The 20,035-nt window shown below is 36.6% G+C and overlaps 3 protein-coding genes across 4 annotated transcripts; 1 reads left to right on the plus strand and 2 right to left on the minus strand.

Moving 5' to 3' along the window:
- Positions 1-262: 262 nt before the first annotated feature.
- On the minus strand, positions 263-4,168 carry LOC122358646 (cytochrome P450 2M1-like). The gene is given in 10 exon segments (XM_043258519.1): positions 263-297; positions 300-446; positions 942-1,083; positions 1,236-1,423; positions 1,497-1,638; positions 1,835-2,011; positions 2,374-2,534; positions 2,845-2,994; positions 3,088-3,250; positions 3,869-4,168. Coding segments are annotated over 10 exon segments (1,497 nt in total). The 5' UTR covers positions 4,061-4,168.
- A 2,589-nt stretch (positions 4,169-6,757) lies between these two features.
- Positions 6,758-18,505, plus strand: clip3 (CAP-GLY domain containing linker protein 3). Of its 2 annotated transcripts, none has more exons than XM_043259882.1 (14): positions 6,758-6,913; positions 9,423-9,571; positions 9,728-9,867; positions 11,655-11,748; positions 11,949-12,110; positions 12,313-12,431; positions 13,237-13,473; positions 13,597-13,732; positions 13,863-14,009; positions 14,815-14,949; positions 15,102-15,225; positions 15,588-15,652; positions 15,988-16,060; positions 16,169-18,505. In XM_043259882.1, the coding sequence occupies exons 2-14, from the start codon at positions 9,442-9,444 to the stop codon at positions 16,224-16,226; spliced, it is 1,620 nt and encodes a 539-aa protein (XP_043115817.1). In that variant the 5' UTR covers positions 6,758-6,913; positions 9,423-9,441; the 3' UTR covers positions 16,227-18,505. The 2 variants fall into 2 exon arrangements, with proteins under 2 accessions (XP_043115817.1, XP_043115818.1); XM_043259883.1 differs by having other exon boundaries at positions 16,172-18,505.
- Positions 18,506-18,894: 389 nt separating this feature from the next.
- On the minus strand, positions 18,895-20,035 carry dharma. Its single transcript, XM_043259873.1, has 3 exons — positions 19,454-20,035; positions 19,177-19,364; positions 18,895-18,990 (listed from the first exon to the last, which is right to left on the minus strand). Exons 1-3 carry the CDS (start codon positions 19,755-19,757, stop codon positions 18,895-18,897), a joined length of 588 nt encoding a protein of 195 aa, XP_043115808.1. The 5' UTR covers positions 19,758-20,035.

Below are 20,035 nucleotides of genomic sequence, written 5' to 3' on the forward strand. Positions count from 1 at the left end.
ACATTCCACAAACTTAATAAGCTTTCATGTCAAGACACCTAATATTGTGTGTCAGATCCACTCACACGGCTAAAAGTGAGTTAACCAGCTAGACTCGTTGAGGACAGGAACATGCTAAATATCGATGTTGTATTTGCCAAAAAAAAAAAAAAAAAAAAAACCACTTGTGCAATAATATAATTTTGGACATATTTATTTCCATTAAAAGCATCAAACTGAAATGAGAATATGTTTTCTTTGGTTATTCTGTGGGCATGTTCCTCTATTTCCTGGGAATGGCAAAGCATTCATATGTGTGGGCATGCGGCCAAAACTGCAATTTGTTGGTGTTGTGTTGAGCTCCTCTGGTGGCACTGTGGCTTTAAAGGTGAAGTGCTGAAGGAGGGACGTGAAGAAGATAAACAGCTCTATACGAGCCAAAGCCTCACCAATACACGCACGCTTGCCTGTCGAGAGAGCAGACAGAAATCTTCAAATCTTTTGAAGAAATTATTTTCCATGTATCAGCCGTTTTATTGTCTGTGCCCTTTAAAGCAATAACTTTTTTAAACATGGTTATTTTTGTTATATTATAAAAAAATATGCATACACGTTCCATGTTATATCACCAAATGAGTAATCCTATTTCACTGTAATGATATACATCACAATACAGTTATTTTTGCTTTAAATAAGGCCTTTATGATATCAACTATTTTGATAATATAGAAATTTCTTAATTCTTGTTACCAGTGTCAAATTCAGCACTTTACTTCCTTAAATTCACTCCGCAATGCTTAAAAAGTTTTTGTTGCCGAATAGCGCAACAAAATCATGTAAAGGCGACTGAGATGACAGTGTGAAATCTCTACTGGTGGACAGATTTCTACCGTTACTTCACAGGGTTAGTTTTTCGTATAAAGCACAACATTTTTATGGTCTAATATGCACAATGAAGTTACCCATGCCAAATACAACAAATGCATCGTTTTTCTGAAATCGACCATCTGCGTCCAAGAAGTTCTCTGGATAAAAGCAATTTGGGTTCTTCCACAGTTTCGGATCTATAAGCACAGATGATAGCAGTGGGAAAACCATGACCCCCTAGAAAAAAAACATAACAAATAGATAGACATAAATAATAACACATGATTAACTAATAAGGATTAAGTAGCTACATAAGAAAATTACATTATGAATGACATAGCTGAAAAAAATAATCAGAAAATATAACAGTGTAATGGAGTGTAGAATACCTTAGGAATGACATAACCGTTGTATTCAGTGTCACACATCATCTTGTGGGGGATAGCGATGGGGGCGAGATCCATATGGCGCTGAATCTCATGGATTACAGCATCTGTATACGGCAGGTTTTGTCTGTCCTCTACTGAGGGCCAACGCTCCTGTCCTACAACCTCATCAAGTTCCCTCTGAACACGCTCTGTACGGAACAGACAAAGTAAAACCATATACTGCTTGAAGCTCAAAAAGAGAAGACATTTGTTGGATCTCACCTTGAATGTCTGGGTGCTTCATCATCAGAAGCAAAGCGTGTCTGACGGTGGATGAAGTAGTTTCTGTGCCGGCACTGAGCAAGTTCCACACCACAGAAATCAAGTTGCCAAAATGATATTCTGTGTTAGGCTTGTCTTTCTCCTGCAAACGATAATAAAGGTGAATATTAAAACGAATAATATACATAATAATACAATAATTTGGGACGTACCAATTCTAGAAGTTTTCTGGAATTGACATCGTATCATAGTTTTACCACCAGAGGGTGTAAGTAAATGTATGTATTACCATGGCTATATATGAACTGTTTTAAATGCCATTTCTCTAAATTATTTACCTCTTTCATTTTTAGTACAAAGGCCTCAATGAAGTCCTGCGGGCAGGAGAGGTCCGGAATATTCATCCGAGCCTGTGCCTCATGCTTGCAATACTCCCTGGCCTCTTCTAGGTCTTTAAACAGCTGATGGTGTTTACCGGGAAAGAGGCTGACTAACCTAGGGAATATATTATAGATCTGAAAAGAAAATAAAGTAATTAATGTTTGTCTTCTATTATTTCTTTTTTAGCAAGGATGCATTAAACCAATCAAAAGTGACAGTAAAAACATTTTGAATGTTACAAAACATTCAATCTTAAACACTGTTCTTTCTATTTACTAAAGCATTTTGGAAAAAATGGTTTCCACACATATATAAAGCAGTTCGCCTGTTTATATGAAATGCTGCGAATCAGCATATTAGAATGATTTCTGAAGGATCGTGTGATACTACAAACTAGAGTAATGGATGCTGAAAATTCAGCTTTGCCGCCACATTACATTTGAAAATATATTTAAATAGAATTCAAAACATTTTTTTAATCTTTAGAGTACAATACCTGTCCAAGAGGACTACTGAGAATACTGAAGTAAGTATTTACGGTCCGAATGAGAGACTTAAACTGTGGATCCTCAGGTTCAAACCTATGCCCGAAGACAATGCTGCAGATCACATTGCTTACAGCATTCATAAGCATTTTTGCAGGGTTGAATGCAGAGCCTTTGAGGAGAAAAGAATAGCAAAGAGCTCAAGTTTCTTACATTTAGAGCGTTGTAAAAACTCATACCATTTAATCAGACTTTCACTTGATTGATTTGTACTGTGGAGTATATTACATCTACACACAGCACTTTTGCTCTGTTAACTTATTGTACATCTTGCAAGAACTTGCTCCACGTGTTGTTTTTCTGAACAGTACAACCACTGAATAGCCTATCTGATTTAACTGTTCTACCGCCGAATCCCGCATCAGATTCTTTAGTAGTTTATGCCTGCAGTTTGTTTCATCTGATAATCTAAATGATTTTACCTTCACATTTTTTAAACATTTCTACAAGATTCTCAGCCTCCTCCCTGACTTGCACTTCAATGCTCCTGCGGCCCATTCCAAAGCTCTTCAGTGTCGTAAGAGTGAATTTGCGCATTTCCTTCCAACGGTCTCCACTTGTGGACAAAACCCCTGCGCACACATACAATGCGCTTTCACTCTCCTTAGATTAAAACAAGTGTTTAAAAAAAGCATGTAAAAAAAAATGGCATCAAGCGACCTCACCATATCCGTAAGTAGACTTCATTAACAGGGCATAGATGGCCCTGCCGCTGAATTCTTCACCGAGACCAATCATAGTATCCTTTAGGGCTTGATATCCAGAAATGATCACCACAGGAGTGTTTGCCAGCCAGATGGTAATAACAGAGCCATAAGTATTACTCAGCTAAAGTAAAAAGAGTATTATGGGTTTGATATGGGATATTTCTGTGTTATACCATATGTGTACTATTAGACATACTTCAAATCATCTCAGAAATTGATGAATAATAACCTTAAACGTAGTTAATAGTTATTTTATACAGTTGTAATGTATATCAGAGCATTGTTGTCTGAAGACGTTTGTAGTGTTTTTGTTTGAACTGGACACTCTTTTGTGCAGATATATCACTGTGTAGTTAAAAGTGGAATTGCTTAAAGTTATTTAGCGTTAAAGACGGCGTTTCAGTGTGTGAAAAAGTAAATACAAGCCATCTTTGATACTTCTACCACAACCCCCTTGAAGGTAACAGCATCTTTAAATTTCTCTAGAGGGTTTGGAAATCTCAGAATAGTGACCCCTACGTAGTAACAGCGTGGCAGTGACATATAAACAAGCAAAAACATTAAAAAAAAAACAAACATAATATGCAGTCCAGACCAAGAAAAGGTAAAAAAATAATCGTTAATATGTAACATAAACAATCTTTAACATAACTGGATAGTTTACCTGCACATGTGAGTCACCAACTGACAATACTCAAATTTAAAAGACTGAATTAAAGTATTAAACAGACCTACTGACCTCTAAATAATAAGCGTATGCTTCCTTGATATTAAACTGAAATAAATTTCCCAGCAGTGGATTAGGCGCAGGTCCTGGAGGCAGCCGCTCAAAACCGCTCTGCTTTCCTCGAATCTTCCACAACAATAACAGAGCCAAGACAGCCATGATAACAGACACCGCGTTCGCCTTCAGTGCCGACAGTATATCCATGCTTCAAGTTACACTCGACCTTTCCTTTAAACCGATTCACAGCAAGCAAACAAAAACGTTTTGGTTTCGAGTTAATGACATTGACGGTTTAAGGTCTCTGCATAACGAAAGTGGGCGTTTTTAAACTGGGCGTTGTTTCTTAGTGATGGCATGAACTCTAGCACGCACCTGCTTCTGCCGAAGTTAAGAATGATATAGGTTCTTTATTACATTTCACTGCAGTAAAACACGAATGCAGCCATGCTGTGAAACTTTTTAGTCATGCATCATAGCTAGGCTGTGGCTGTCTTCGAAATGGCACGCTAACATACTACTCTTAATATTTTTACAGTATGCAGTATGTACGATGTGCATAGTAAGCATTTTTCTCTATGCATGGAATACCCGGATGACCTAATATTTGCCAAAATCTGCTAAATATAACTCAAGTCTAAAATCAGTACAGAAGCTGTGTTCGAAATGGCATACTACCATACAATTACTACTACATTGCACTATGCTGTCTGTATACTTCAAATATTATGTCGGTTTTCTGAATGAAAACGTTGTGAGCTGTGTGCTGATGATCGACGTGTGTTTGAATCTCTTTTGTCAAACCCGTGCTACGACTTTTCCTATCATGTACCAGATCAGAAAGGCATTTATTTGTAATAAAAACACCCCACATCCCCCACATAAGCCATGGACTTTCTCTCTCTCATGGCAGATTATTGTTCAGCATTTATCTCGCATCTTGATAGCTACATTACGGAGCTAGTTTCTATTTATAGTTTCCAGTTTAGTCTTATTTTGCCTTAAGATCTTTGCCTGTGTATTTTGGATTTCACTATCGTGGACGTTTGGACTATTTATTTATCGGATTACCCCTCTTGTCAAGCCCTTTTGGATTATGTTCGATTGACCCTCACTTGTTTATTGGGCTGCCCATGATATACCTGTTTGCCACCGCTTGACCCTCGCCTGTTTTATGACCACATCTCTGTCAAATACAAGCCTTGCATATGGATACGCATGCCTCGGGTCTCATTGGTCCTGTAAAAGTCAAACAAGGATCCAGCAAGTTTACCATGGAACACTGGCCAGGTTTCAACAGTTGATCATCATGAGTGAAGTCAAGCCACAGTTGACTGTCATGAGGCACTTCACATCACAGTTGATTATCATAAGTCAAATCACAGTTAATAGACCCCAATTGTGAACCATTGTCCTGTCCTGACCCAGCCATTAAACTCTCCGCCTTGTCTGTCACATCCAATGATGCTGTCTTTGCATATAATTTATCATTTGCCTGTATAATAAGTGTGTTGCTCGGTAGGTCTGTTTCATTGGTTGTCTTCTCCTCTCAAAATAATGGTAAAGAGGACAGTTCAATTTACAGTTAAATGGTTATTTACAGGAATTAAAAATGTTACAGCAACATCATGGCTTTTCTTGAATTTACAGAATTTTATTGGCAACTTTTGTTGCCAGGTAAGTATTGTAATTTAGCGTAATTACCAGAAAAAAACTGTAATGCGTTTTTACATGTTTATTTCATAATCCTGTAATATAAACAAAAAAATACTGTATTCTGAAAACATTGTAAATTATTATTGTAAATTATTAAATTATTTATTGTAAATTGCTTAGCAGTATTATACTGTAATACATTTTGCTTATTGGCAACTTTTTTTGCAGTCATACTACGATGAACTAATTTAATTAGAGTACTGTTGAATTAATATATTCTCCGATACCCATTTTATGACAGAAACTATTGAGTTCATTCTTTTCAGTCAGCTTGTTCACAAATAGTCAAATATCACAATGATTTTAATAACAACAATAAAACTGTGACAATGCTACAGTAAAAATCTGTTAAATGGTTAACTGTAGATTCCTGTAAAATTTACAGGGTTAAAGCTTTCAAATTTTGTTTGACTTTAATGATTTTTTCTTTAAAATCACTGTGTTTCTTATCAGTTTTTCTCATAGGTTGTGTGTTACATATAATGTTGTTAAATTAATGTTTATTCCATATTTTAATTCAACTTTAAAAATAAAAAATAAATAGGGAAATATTAACTTATTTGACAAGGGGTTTTCTAAAATGTAATTATTCACACTTTTTCCATATCTTTATTTTTAGGTTGAAAACGTTTACGCAAACTATTGTTGTCTTTCCACCAGCCAGTGGCGGCAAATGCAACTTTCAAAAAAATCTCATCCTGACTATAATGAAAGCTTTGTGAAACTGCACAGCCTTTTTAGCTTTTTAAACAACGTATACCGTCCGTATATATGAGAAATCACCTAGACAGAGGCTAAAACGCATTGTTGTTTTGTTTTTGTTTTTTAAAAAAACGAGCTCGGACCGATTACTACATGCTAGCTGGGACGGTTTTTCGACAAAACAGTGCTACGGTACAATTTTAGCGTGGTGTTAAATAAATAATAAATAATATAACTTAAGTTTTGTTTCGCTTATAGGCTATTGAGGCCAAAACATAATCGTTTTAACTGATTTCGCCCCTAAGTTTACTGACTTCAGTTCCCTTCAAATGTCAAGCCAACCTTAAAAGTCACTGTATAAATTAAACCGCATAGGCTACTGTATTGATTTTTTCTTTAATGCGCAGGTGCGTCTTGAAAACCGTGAGGGGGAAGGCGTGAAGCCTCGAGTAGCAGGTTTTGGACTGAGCATCAAGTTCGGTTGAGGAGACGCGGAGAGGAGAGTGGTCCAGCAGCCGTGAGTCACGAGCGTGACGCGCGCAGAGAGAAGGACAAGGCGCAGCATCCTCTCCATCCTCCATAGCACAACAACGGCTGACAAAAGAGTGGAAGAGAAATCGCGGTTTTGAGGCTTGTTTTCAGGTAAGAATGATATAATCGCGCTGTGTCGAGTATCTGAAACGTTCGCAAAAGACAGCTGGCCATCTTGTTTTGCCTCGTAAGAAAAACAGCCTGCTTGTTGTTCATGTGCTGCGTGATGGAGCGTCCATGTTTTCTTGTTGACACAGGACAAGACTGGCATGCTTTAAAGGGAAAAACGAGATCACGCTGCATCTGCTGTAGATATTTTGTCGCGAAATACTGTAGATGATTGTGATTTATTTACCGACGATTTCATTAATAATACTGAGACGGTATCGGTTTCTTTTGTGCACGATCCATTTCTTAATACGCCCCTTTTTTGGTAGAAAGCACAGGAGTAAAATACTAATTAAATATATTATATATTAAATACATTCGTCTTTTAAATAATAGCATAAAAGTCTTATGTAATAGACTTATGCTGTTGTTTGTTACAATCCTTTTATATAAAATTAACTATTTTAACTGTACACAGATATAACATAATAACATAATTTGCAGTTTATATATACTTAACTGTTTATATGATTGTATTTTATTATCTGTTTTGTCTATTTCTTCTCTTATTGAAGTATAAAAATAATTTAATTGTGCAGCCATTATAGAAATGTTATTGCATTTTCAGAAAGATGTGCCAGTTATCATTACAAGACAAAATGTGTTACCATGTGGTCCATTTGTTTAATTGACATCATTCATAATGAATAAACACCATACTGTCTCCCACAGTCTGATGCAATAGAAGGACATTGAAAGCACTGCCACAAACAACTAATGTGTGAGCTTATTCCAGAAGCAATTAAAACCCTTTAGAGGAATACATAATTTATTAGTGAAAGGAAAGAGTGAAGCTGAAGCTCATATTCACTTTGATCTTTGCTTTGAGGAAATAGTATTCGGAACAGATCAGAGTATCTAGGAATTTCATGAAATATACAATAATGAATGAATCACAATAAAAACTCAGTGTGATGATACATCAATAATAGAAAATGTTTTACAAAACAAAATGTAAATTCTAAATAAAATCTGCCATATAAGATCATGATTCATGAGCTTTTGAAGGTCCCCCATTAATGAGTATTTTGATGATATTATATTTCAGTTGTAGTTAAATGTTTTTCTCTAAATAACATGAACTAGAAATGCAGTACATTTTCTTTAGGCCCATAGATTGCATGCATACTGATGTTAAAATTGATCAGTTGCATGAAATACTTTCCAAATATTTGGGATAACTTCCAAATGAATTTGATAAAGCAATGGAGGACACGTACTGTAGTGTTGGACTAAGTCTAGCATTCTCTAATTAATTCCCTTAATGTTATCTTGATGGCTGACTGAGCAGAATACAGTTACAGGCATCTGAGACATCAAAAGTGAATTGCAATGACTTATATTCAGCATGGATCTCCAGTAAGATGGCGCAGTGACTGCTGAGGTCCGGCCTCTCCTCTGTTCCAGCAGACAGTGCTGGAAGCAGTGAGTCACTCATCCGCTCAACCAGACTCCGTACTAAACTTAGAGCCTCGCTGGGAGGGATAACTGTGGCATATAGGTTATTATCATACGTTGCATATAGTATGTTGTTTTTTTAGCAGTGATCAAGCAAAAAGAGTATTGAGATTTTCAACGAAGAATTCTTTAGGGTGTGTTTACACTTGGCAGGTTCGCTTTGATTAAAAGGAACTCTTTTCATTTGATTAAGGCTGAACGTTGCATTTCAGACCTTGGTGAGCACCTAACATAGTGAGTGCGACCAGAGACATCTAAACGAACCTGATGTCACAAGATGGGACCTGTTTGTATGTTGCACCTAATAGTTTAGTATTATAACATTGCTTTTACTGCTTTACACATTTTAAAAGCTTTTCATCAGCTATATAATAGAGTCATGTTCACACATTCACAGCATTGATTTGGATGTTCTGTAAGTTCGGTAAGTAAAAATAATGTTGGGCAATGATTAATTGTGATTAAGTGCATCCAAAATAACTATAATTTTAGATTATAATAATTGTATTAATTATATTAATAATTTTGTGAACATATGTGCGTACTGTGTATATTTAATCTGTATATATAAAGACACACACATACAGTATATATGTTTAAATTACTTAAATGCATATATTTATATTCATATAGGCTAATTTGTATATATATATATATATATATATATATATATATTTTTTTTTTTTTATATATATATATATATATATATATATATATATATATATATATATATATATATATATATATATATATATAAATACATATAAATGCATGTGTGTGTATTAATATATGCATAATAAATATACACAGTACACACATATATTATGTACAACTTTTATTTTGGATGTGATTAATTGTTGCCCAGCACTACAAAAAAACATCATAAATGTTCTCCAATAATTTTGTGACTTTTGTTTTGTATCTCTTGGACAAAAATGGACAAAATGATTGTACTCTGTATTGTTATATTTACCTATGCATTTTTAATGTGCAGGCCCAATCACATCAGCAGAATGACTAAAGAGGAAACCTCTGAGGTGGAAGAGGCCCAACCGGCCTCTGAGTTCATCAGCCCGGTTCATGAACCCCGCAAGAAGCCCATAGTGCATCCATCTGCACAGGCTCCACTGCCCAAAGACTATGGTGGGTTCCTCATCCTAGCAGTCAAATCTACCCAAATATTACAGCGATCTAGAAGAAAACCTAAGTTACAAGTTTGTCCCAAGTCCCCAGCATTATGCAGTGACAATCTTATTGGCTGCTGTAATAAATCCCTGTATTTATTTTCTTCTATTATAGCGTTTACCTTCTTTGATCCAAATGATCCTGCCTGCATGGAGATTCTGACAGACCCTCGGACCACAATCCCAGAACTGTTCGCCATTATCCGCCAGTGGGTTCCACAAGTTCAGCACAAGATCGACATCATAGGCAATGAGGTAATAAAGCTTAAAGTATTTCTATAGTTGTCAGCAGTATAGACAGTTTTACTTACTGAATAAAGACTGTGTGTGAACCCGTGAGTGAATGCCAAGTGTTATGTGTAATATGATCTATCGATAATCTGATAATAGAGTCTGGTTTCGAATCCATTGTGTTTAAACTTGTTGAAGGCTTTACTTTTTGTGACAGTTTTTTTTACGCATACCTAAAAAAATGTTTCTCAGCTTTTTTGAAATAGTATTTTTTTTAATAATTGTCACGCTGTATAACAGTCTACAGACCTTTAGAACAAGATGTTATTTTGCTATGCAAGAATACCACAGTCACATTTCCCTTAAGCTTAATATTAACTTTTGTGAAAAAATATTTGCAGTAGAGTAAAAAAAGGCCATAAGTTTAATTTTTATATAAATGATCATGCATTGAGAAAGGGTCATAATATTCATTTTCTAGTATTGTCAAACAATTATCCAAAATAAATCACGTTCAAAAACATTTACATATGTATGTATATATTTTGTATATTTATTATGCATATATAAATACACACACTTTATACATTATATATTTTGAACATATTTACATTATACATATATCATACATTAAATTATACATTATTATATTCTATATTATAAATAAATATATTTAAATATATAAACTAACACATTTTTCATTAATATTTACTTGCATGCGTTTGCATCTATTTATACATAATAAATATACACAGCATACACATATATTATGTAAATAATATTTTTTTATTTTGGGTGCAATTAAATGCGATAAAATAAAGTTCGGCAGGAGTATCATTTACACATTTCTTTGAATTTTAATTACTACCACTAGTAGTTGTCTTTGTAAACACTTATAGCAATTGTTCATATACAGTGTGGTCTGTAAAGAAGTATGGGTAAAGGATAAGGGTGTCTTGCTGTAGATAGGTTTCCCTAGAGGAACTGGACCTGCAGGGATTGATGGCAGTGGTAATAAACCTCCTACGTTTGACTGATCTCTACACTGAGTGAGTCCTGCACTAAATCAGCTCCACCTGTCAGGTTTCTGAGAAGAGGAACTCTCAGTTCCCACCAGTATTTGGCCTCGTGGGTCTGACTTGTAATGTGCAATCAAAGTAAAGGGTTTCAGATGTTCACAGCGGTAAATGTTTTTGCAAGAGACGTTTTGGTCTGTACTTTAAATTGTCATGTAGGTGTGCGTGGATTCTTAACTACTTAAAATAAATCCATAACTGCAAGCATTTGAACTACTGTGTGGACATTTCAGTTAATAGTGAATCAAGGTGTGTGTTTCTTAACACACCGTCTAGCATCCCTCAGCCGCTTTAAGTAATGGACTGCTTCCTGGTTTTTGCTGGTTTCACTGGTGTCAGAGAAAAACAGCAAACCAGAGCAACAACTTGACCGGTCTGGTGGTCCGCTAAGACCAAAAAAATGAACTTAGGATGCTTTTGAGTTGCACTGTTCTACAGGGAAGAGGAGGGATTTTTACATTTTAGCTCCAAGTTTTCCACAAAATGGCAGAACGTGTGACATTAAGAATGACTAAGCAATAAGGTTTTTTTTCTATCACGTATCATCAATATTAATTGGCTTAATTGTTCATCATTAGAGTGCATCACACTAATATGGCTCTTATCCAGCTTTCAAAGTGCCCATTTGCTATAGAAAAGCTTCATCTTCTCAAGACAGTTATTGCCTGTGAGTCTGCATTAGTTATTAATTGTCTTTCAGTTGCATCAGTTGTTGATCAGATCTGTCACTTTCAGGTATTAAAGAGAGGTTGCCATGTGAACGACCGTGATGGCCTGACAGATATGACACTTCTCCACTACTGCTGCAAAGCAGGAGCTCACGGAGTGGGTGAGTGACACTGAAGTTGAGAGCTGGAGGTCTTTGCAATGACTTGCAGTCCACAATCCAAATATGACATTTCTCTCTAACTGGAGTCACTTTAATAGCTCTAACCTTGCTGCGCATTTTACACTTTCCAACATAATAAAAGCAAATCTAGCCTGCAGCACGTGACCGTTGCTATAGGTAACAATGTGTTTTCCTTTCAGGTGATCCCGAGGCAGCGCTCCGACTTTCCAATCAGCTGATAGCTCTGGGAGCTGATGTGAGCCTGCGCAGTCGTTGGACCAACATGAACGCCCTTCATTATGCGGCTTACTTCGATGTGCCAGAACTGATTCGCGTTCTGCTCAAAGCCTCCAAGCCTAAAGGTGAATTTCGAAAGCAAACACTGTTTGTATTCATGACGGCATCTGAACTTTTCAGTAAGCCAGATGCTTTTTGAAACAGTCTAGCCAAATTCTCACGCACAAGCCGAGGTAGAAAAATGCAAAGCAGTTTGATCATTTGGAAAATGATTTAGAAAAAGTAGGCTGTCCTTCAGCATACTCTGTTGCTCATCTCTCCACACAGTGCTCAACTCCACCTGCAGTGACTTCTACCACGGCACAGCCCTGCACATCGCAGCCTCCAACCTCTGTCTCGGTGCTGTCAAGTGTCTGCTGGAGCATGGAGCCAACCCCACTGTCAGGGTGAGCTTGATGATTCATACTTCACTTGAGTTAATCAACCTAATTGGCTTTGCTATAAATCCATTCCGTTCATTTTGAATTAATGTTTCAGACGTCTTCGTTGGCCTGTTTTCACAATAGTCTTATTAGCAGTCATTTTAAACTGTGTATATCAAATAAGATTTACAAATATATTTAATATAAATATATAAATGTAAATGTATTTTACCATTCGATAGTTAGATTTCGGTAAGATGTTTTTGAAAGACGTCTCCTGGCTAACCATTGCTGTATTTATTTGATAAAAAGTACAGACAAGAATAGGGAAAGAAAATAAAAATAACTAATTTATTTAATAATTCATCTCTGTGCATCACAGTAGCACCGTTTTGGAGAATATGCACAGTATGCTCTTCTGTCAGCCATGTCACATGAAGAACATACATAGTTTGTTTCCTGTGGATATTCTCCAAAATAACATTGCGTTGATGCAGAGATACATAGAGGAGACAAATTATTAAATTAAGTTGTTATTTTTATTTTCTTTGCATGCAAATAGTATTTTCACAGTATTGGCAAAATTTTCATTTTGTCGTGGAGTAACCCTTTAAGGAACATTTCTTCTTATGATCGATGTTCAAAGCAATTTTACTGCCAAATATTTATTTCGTGGAAACATTTTTTCAAATTCAAAAGAACAGCATGTGTGTTTGCTAAAGAAATGATTAAAAACTGGACTGTGACTTTTATTTTCAACCAAGCAAAATTACAAACGGTGGCCTGTTTGGACTATCACTAACAGATATAAACTCTCTGCATGTTACAGAATGATAAGGGTCAGGACCCTGCTGAGGTTGTTCCTGACCCCATGGACATGAGTCTGGATAAGGCTGAGGCTGCTATGGTGGCTAAAGAGCTGAAACAGCTGCTGCTGGATGCAGTGCCTCTCAGCTGTAACCTGCCCCGTGCCACCCTGCCCAACTACGACAACATTCCCGGCAACCTCATGCTCTCCTCTCTGGGCCTCAAACTAGGGGACCGTGTGGTGCTGGATGACACGAAGGTGAGATTAGGAGAGTTTATGTTTTTAAAGACTTCGGGGAAAGGGTGCAGTGTCTGAAGCACATGGGACAAGATATGATATATAAATATATCAAATAAATAGCATAATGCCTCTTTTCTGCAGACTGGCACCCTCCGTTTTTGCGGCACCACTGAGTTTGCTAGTGGGCAGTGGGTTGGTGTTGAGCTGGACGAGCCGGAGGGCAAGAACGACGGGAGTGTGGGTGGGATTCGCTATTTTATCTGCCCCCCAAAACAAGGTGTGTTGTTCTCTTCATTTCTGTATAATAAATCATTTTATATTGAAATGACAGCAGATCTGATCACTTGAGTTCTGATCACTAGAGACTTTCTAGAGTTTAATATTTGGTGTACGCATCTGTTTTTCAGGCATCTTCGCCCCTGTGTCAAAAATTAGCAAAGCCCTTGAGCAGACCCCCTCTTCAGTCACCTCCACCCCAAAAACCCCTCGCATGGATTTGTCCCGTGTAACCGGCAAGATTAAAAAAGAGAAAAAAGAGAAAGACCGTGAAAAAGGTGAGTGATAACATCTATCGGTCGCACTTTATATTAGGTGAACTTAACTAGTATGTACTTGCAGCAAAAAATAAGTACAATGTTTTTATTGTGGTCATTTTGTATTGCGAAACAATACAATGCTGCTATTGTAAAGGAGTATGGGTAAGGTTTGGAACAGGTTTGGTGGTATGGGTAGGTTTTAGGGTGGGTTAAGGTGTAAGGGATGGGTCAACTGTGTAAATATAAATGTAATATCAGAAATTAATTACATATGTAGTTACATATAGGTATCTTTGAAAATATAAGTGCAGTGTAAAAACATGCATGTACACAATAAGTGCATTGAACCAAATTATTAATTTAAATGTAAGTACATAGTAGTTAAAGTCACCTAATATAAAGTGGGACCCATCTATTTATTTATTTCACAAAAAAGGGACAGTGTACATTAATCAACATATATGAATGTAAATGTACCCAAATTAGCCCAAAGGCTAGTTTTCATTGGTAGTCCCTTTGACAGATGTAAAAAAAAATAGAGAAGAAAAAGATACAAAATAAAGCAAATTCAACCAAACATTAATGACAATTTATACAAACTGACAATAAAATTTAAATTGCAAGCAGCTTATTAAGATATATAAACAACATTAATGAATGCATTTCTTAAAATGATGCTTAAATAAGTGAAATGATATACATTATCTAATTGATTGTGATTTATATATCTAACAAATATATATATAGAATATAAGCTGCTTTGTTGTGCATAGAAGACTAGTGTATATCTGAAAGTCCCTTATTTGATTTGCTTCTCCCCCAGCTCCAAGAAAGAAGTCTCTGTCCGGCGTCAGTTTGGATCCCGATGGAGTCAAGGTTGAGGTTGGGGATCAGGTGTTGGTGGCAGGCCAAAAGCAAGGGATTGTCCGCTTTTTTGGCAAGACAGACTTTGCTCCCGGTAAGTCTATGCGAAGGTCTGAGATAATGATATGAGCCTGACATGACGATTTGCACTTCTCTCAAAATAAGAAATCACACATTACAAAAATATATAGAAAGTATTTATAATTGTGTGTGTGTGTGTATGTGTGTGTGGATTGCTGTGATCAGGATATTGGTTTGGTGTGGAGTTGGAGCAACCCACTGGAAAGCATGATGGCAGTGTGTTTGGAGTGCGTTACTTCCACTGTCTGCCCAAATATGGGGTTTTTGCACCACCATCCAGAGTTCAGAGGTAAAATCTTCAACATCTTCAAAAAAAGATGTTTTAATGATACACAGTTTGGGTTACAGCAAATAGGGATATGTTTTACTGCTTTGGTCATAGAATGTAAGCACACAATACTGAATATCAAACACATTTACAGTAATGTTTCGCTGTTTGTGAAGCGGTAATGATAAAGTACCAGAACAGCGTAAGAGGATGAGGCCTAAGTAAATGTGCTATGCTATGAAGTTTTTGTTTAAGCATCTATTATATGGCAAAAAAAAACAGACATTTAGTAAAATGTATGTTTAAATTATTTATAATTTAGTTGTTCAGATAACATTTCCAAAAAAACAACAACAGCATAACTACATTTTTTAATCTTGTAGAATTGCAGGGCCCAAAGATCCTCAGGGTGATGGGACACTAGTGAAGAAAGTCCACCAGGTGACTAGTAAGTACAACGATAAGGGCACGTTCTGAAAATGTTTCTTGTTTGGAATATGTGTTTTTTTTTATTCTTTGCTTGTTTTTAAAGCACACTCAGAGTGTGCGCATTTAGTGCTCCATCTTGTGTGTTTCTTGTTGTTTGGGAATACAGTGACACCTACTGTCTATAATGTGTTATAGCATTAGCAATAAGTACTTTTCCTGTATAGTTTAACATTCAGCTGAATGATTGCATGAACAGCAAAGAAGAGAATTATATAAAAGTTATCATACAGCATGAATGAACATGGCAGCCTCCGGTGCATGGTTTTAATATTTGTCTGTGTTCATCCTCTACAGTGTCCCAGCCGAAGCGTAATTTTAATGCCATGCGTTCTCCAAAAGACATAACATCTGAAAGCTCCATATCCAGGTATGCTTGTGTCCCATAAATAACACATCTATTTGGCTGCAGCAGCGAGTCTATAATATACCCCGCGATTCAAGATTAATAAGGATTTTACATCCATTTCTGTTATAGCAGGTTGCTGTTCTGTTGCTGGTTTCCCTGGATGCTCCGTGCAGAGATGCAGTCCTAAATCCACTGGTTACATCTTTAATTCTATCTACCCCTTTTTGTGTTCCTCCTCAAGATAAAATCCCGCCCACTCTGTGCACTTCCATTACTCATGTGTGCTTCTCTCTGTGAACTACCCAGACTGCTGTCCCGCCCCTTTGACGGCAACTCAATAGCAAAAAAATAGTGCCTTGTCAAGTAACTAACGTCCTGCATTCCGACGATTGAATTATAGACGAACAATCTTTTATGAAATCAAAATAAGGGAAAATCGTTTCTACTAAAAGCCATTCATATCTCTCTATCTGCTTTGGGGTTTTTTTGCTAAACCACTGTGGGTAGATTATCGGCAGTATTCGAGCTTGATAATACAGTCATAATCCACAAACAACTACGCTTGTATGTCTATTTTAATTTGTAAAGGTGCTTTTTTGTTTTGTTTGTAAACATGCTGCTGTATTATGTACTTTTGCTGTCTTACTTTACAGTATTTTGTAGTATACAGACTTTGTTTCTTAAGTTTCAGATGCCTTTAAGTGAACTAGTAGGTGACATATTAATAGTAAACATAAAATGTTTCATTGTAACTGTAGTCTGAAAATATTGATGCTGCCAATGTGAAGAAGAAGAGGGTTTTTATCATTGGAGCCCAATACTTTTTTTATCTACAGTGAAACCGTAAGCGTATAGCTTAAAATATATTAATATGTTGCATGAAATAAGCAGGCATGGGCACGTTTTTAGGTCACAAACGTCTCTGAAATGAGGTGAGAGGCCTGCCTTAGATGTTATAAGCTAATAAATCGCAATTAATTTAATTCAAATCAACCAAAGCGCAAGCTCCACGATATAGCAAAAGCTAAATAATCTCTTTCTTCAAAACAGTTTACCACTTCGGTAATGCAACTCTTAAGAGGAGGCATGTTCATTTTTGACCTTTCATAAAAACGAGGTGACAATAAGCATTTATTTTATAAACCCAAATAACCATACAAATCACAATCATGTTTCTCTCACCAAAAGAAGAAATAAATAAATAAATAAAACTAATTATAGTTCATCTAGTATAGTTTGAAGTGAAGTACAGTTTATATTTTAACATAAATCCTCATCTATTGTCTACAGTGTAATATATAAAAGCTGTTAGGCCAGACTACCTATTCCTTTACTCTCGGTTTTCACTCGGATCAGTTTCGTAAATGCTGTTCTTTAAAATCCTGATTGTGAAAACAGTATGTGCTTATGATGTTGTAATCAAGTGTGTGGGTAATAACAGCAATATTTACTCTGTGTCAACATGCTATATGAATATGGATAGAAGCTCTCTACTTTATTACCACCTATGGAAGCACAGCATGAGTAAAAAGTGTCTGTCCCTAATAGATGACCTGGGATCAGTTAACAACGAGATCTTCTGCGGCGATCCCAGAGCGGACAGATTTTGTTTAGGAGAGAATAAAAAACAACAGCTTGGCTTGTGCGCTCTCCTTTCTCGTGAACACTTGGTCAAAAACGCACCGATTTACAAAAAAAACAAAAAAAAAGAGCAACTCGCAAAACTGAAAATGTACTGCTTGAGCAGGTCTGAACAGCTTTTGAGTTCTTACGACGCCATGCCATCATTTCCTTTAAAAACAACCCAATCTGTGTGGTAGTGACACTGTAGTGAGTAGAATAGTGCATCTTCCGATGGAGTGCAAAGGTCAGCTCACAACAAACCTGAAATTGTGCATTATCATTTTGTGACGTATAGAGTACAGTATATTGTTTTATGGTGACTTGAAGTTGTAGAAAGCATCGTTTACCTTAATTTCACCACAAGTCACGTTCCGTTTTTCGATGCCAAAAGGAGAGTAAAAGTATGACTGTAAATTGACTTTCATAATGTAAGTATCTCGCACTGACCGGTTCACCCTCCATGCTTTCATAGTTTCAGTGTGACATCTAGCATTTGTCAGCAAAGCTTTCTGACATTTTCTATCCAGCTGTGTAATTGGTATAGTTCATTTGTAAACATTTATTCGTCTGAGAAAATATATATTTTAATAATTTCACAAGGTACTTTTTTAACGTCCTGTGCTTTGTGTTTTCATGTTAACTATGTCTGTAAATCAGATTAACGTAGATCTCATCATTAATTCGGTTTTGGATTCGATGGACAACATAACTGTACTGCATGCTGTGTATACATTTGCAGGTTTCTTTTTCCTACGGTATATCAGCATGAAAAAGCTTATTAATTCAAGTGAAACTGTAGCTATGGTAAATACATGACTAATAAACGTTAGTGTTTTATACTTAGTTTGGCTGTGTTGTTTTGATTTTGATTGATTGGTTACGATACTAGAAACGGTCTTTTTGCTGGACTCTACGCACTTCCTGTTTAAAAATATAGAATAAAAGAACTTAAAAAGTAATAATATTTTTGTTCTCGCAAAGCTTTACCCCATGATTAATTCGCAATTTAGAACAAATCAACGTTTAGTCGCGGTTTTTATTTTTCATTCAGTGGCGAAAGACTTCCTGAAAATAGTGTAAAATTAATTCGTATAAAATAAAGTACGAACAAATATTTATACGTCCGAAAGAGGTGTTTATTCGTATAAAATAAAGTACATATTTATACTCCGTAAGCAAAAGTACATTTTTAAAAATGTTTAAAAGTCTGTTTAATATAATTCAGTAATAAATTAATCTGATTCGGGATGATCCTCTGGAGCGCTCCTCGCGCTTTTTGGGCACGTGGTCTGTCTCTTTCTACGTGCACGTCGATTCTTGAACCAGACCTAAAATAAATTAAAATAAAAAATACATATGTAAATATAGGCTTTTTCTTTTTGCATATAGGCCTAAAAGTTAGAAGCGACGATTTAAAAAAAACGTGGAAAATTGATTTTAGTTTATGCACTGATATAAAGGTCAGCACGGAGAATGAAATATTATTAGGCTACAGATAAAGTGCGCTTCCTCACCCGCACAGTCTCCTCGCTGAGGCCGGTGTTTTTAGCTAACTCCGCGCGGGTTTCGGAGCTCGGATAGTCGGTGGCTGCGAAGAGCCGCTCGAGCGTCTCCGTCTGGTGCTCGGTGAAAACCGTCCGGATTCGACTGCGCTGTCTCTGAGCCACGGTTTGGTGGCAGTGGTTCTCAGCTGTGTCACAACCTGAAGGCAGAGATAAACACGTTATAAACACATTATGTAATAAACTTTTTTTAAACTAAGTTAATAAAAAAGAAAGGGAAAATGCATACCTGGCACAGCGTAAGGCCACGGCTGAGCCGCGTAGTAGTGTGGATTACAAGGCGGTTGATAATAGGAGACCGGAACACAGCAGCTGTACGTTCCTTGATTCCATGAAGGAAAGTTGAGCATCAGCGCTGCGCGGTCACCATGACCTCTAGAGCCATCCTGGTAGAGCAGGTCCGGTTTGGTCAGGTGCCCCGGAAACTCCTGAGGAGATGCTGGAAGGTCGAGTCCCGGTGATTCCGCTGTTTGTCTGCTGGCGTCTCCCAGGATGTAATCGATGGAGAAGTTTGAAAATTTCTGAGTTGCCATGTTCAAGTAAGGGCCTCCAGAAACTGCTGCGACTGTGTCTCTTCTCTTGCTCTCTTAATAATGGCATGGAGCTGAGGACTTGTATTTGTACCCCATGTGTCGTTTTAACCGACTTATTAATGTATTTAATATTGGTCCATTAACGACTCTTTGTGAAGCTGGAAGTCAAAGGATGTTAACTTTTGAAGGTGCGCTTTGAAGATCCTTAAGCCCCTTTAACCTGGCAATTGAAATTCACCTGTGATGATACTTCTGAATGTTTATTGATCACACTTCAA

The sequence above is a fragment of the Puntigrus tetrazona genome, chromosome 15 (assembly GCF_018831695.1).
Source record: "Puntigrus tetrazona isolate hp1 chromosome 15, ASM1883169v1, whole genome shotgun sequence".
NCBI lineage: Eukaryota > Metazoa > Chordata > Actinopteri > Cypriniformes > Cyprinidae > Puntigrus > Puntigrus tetrazona.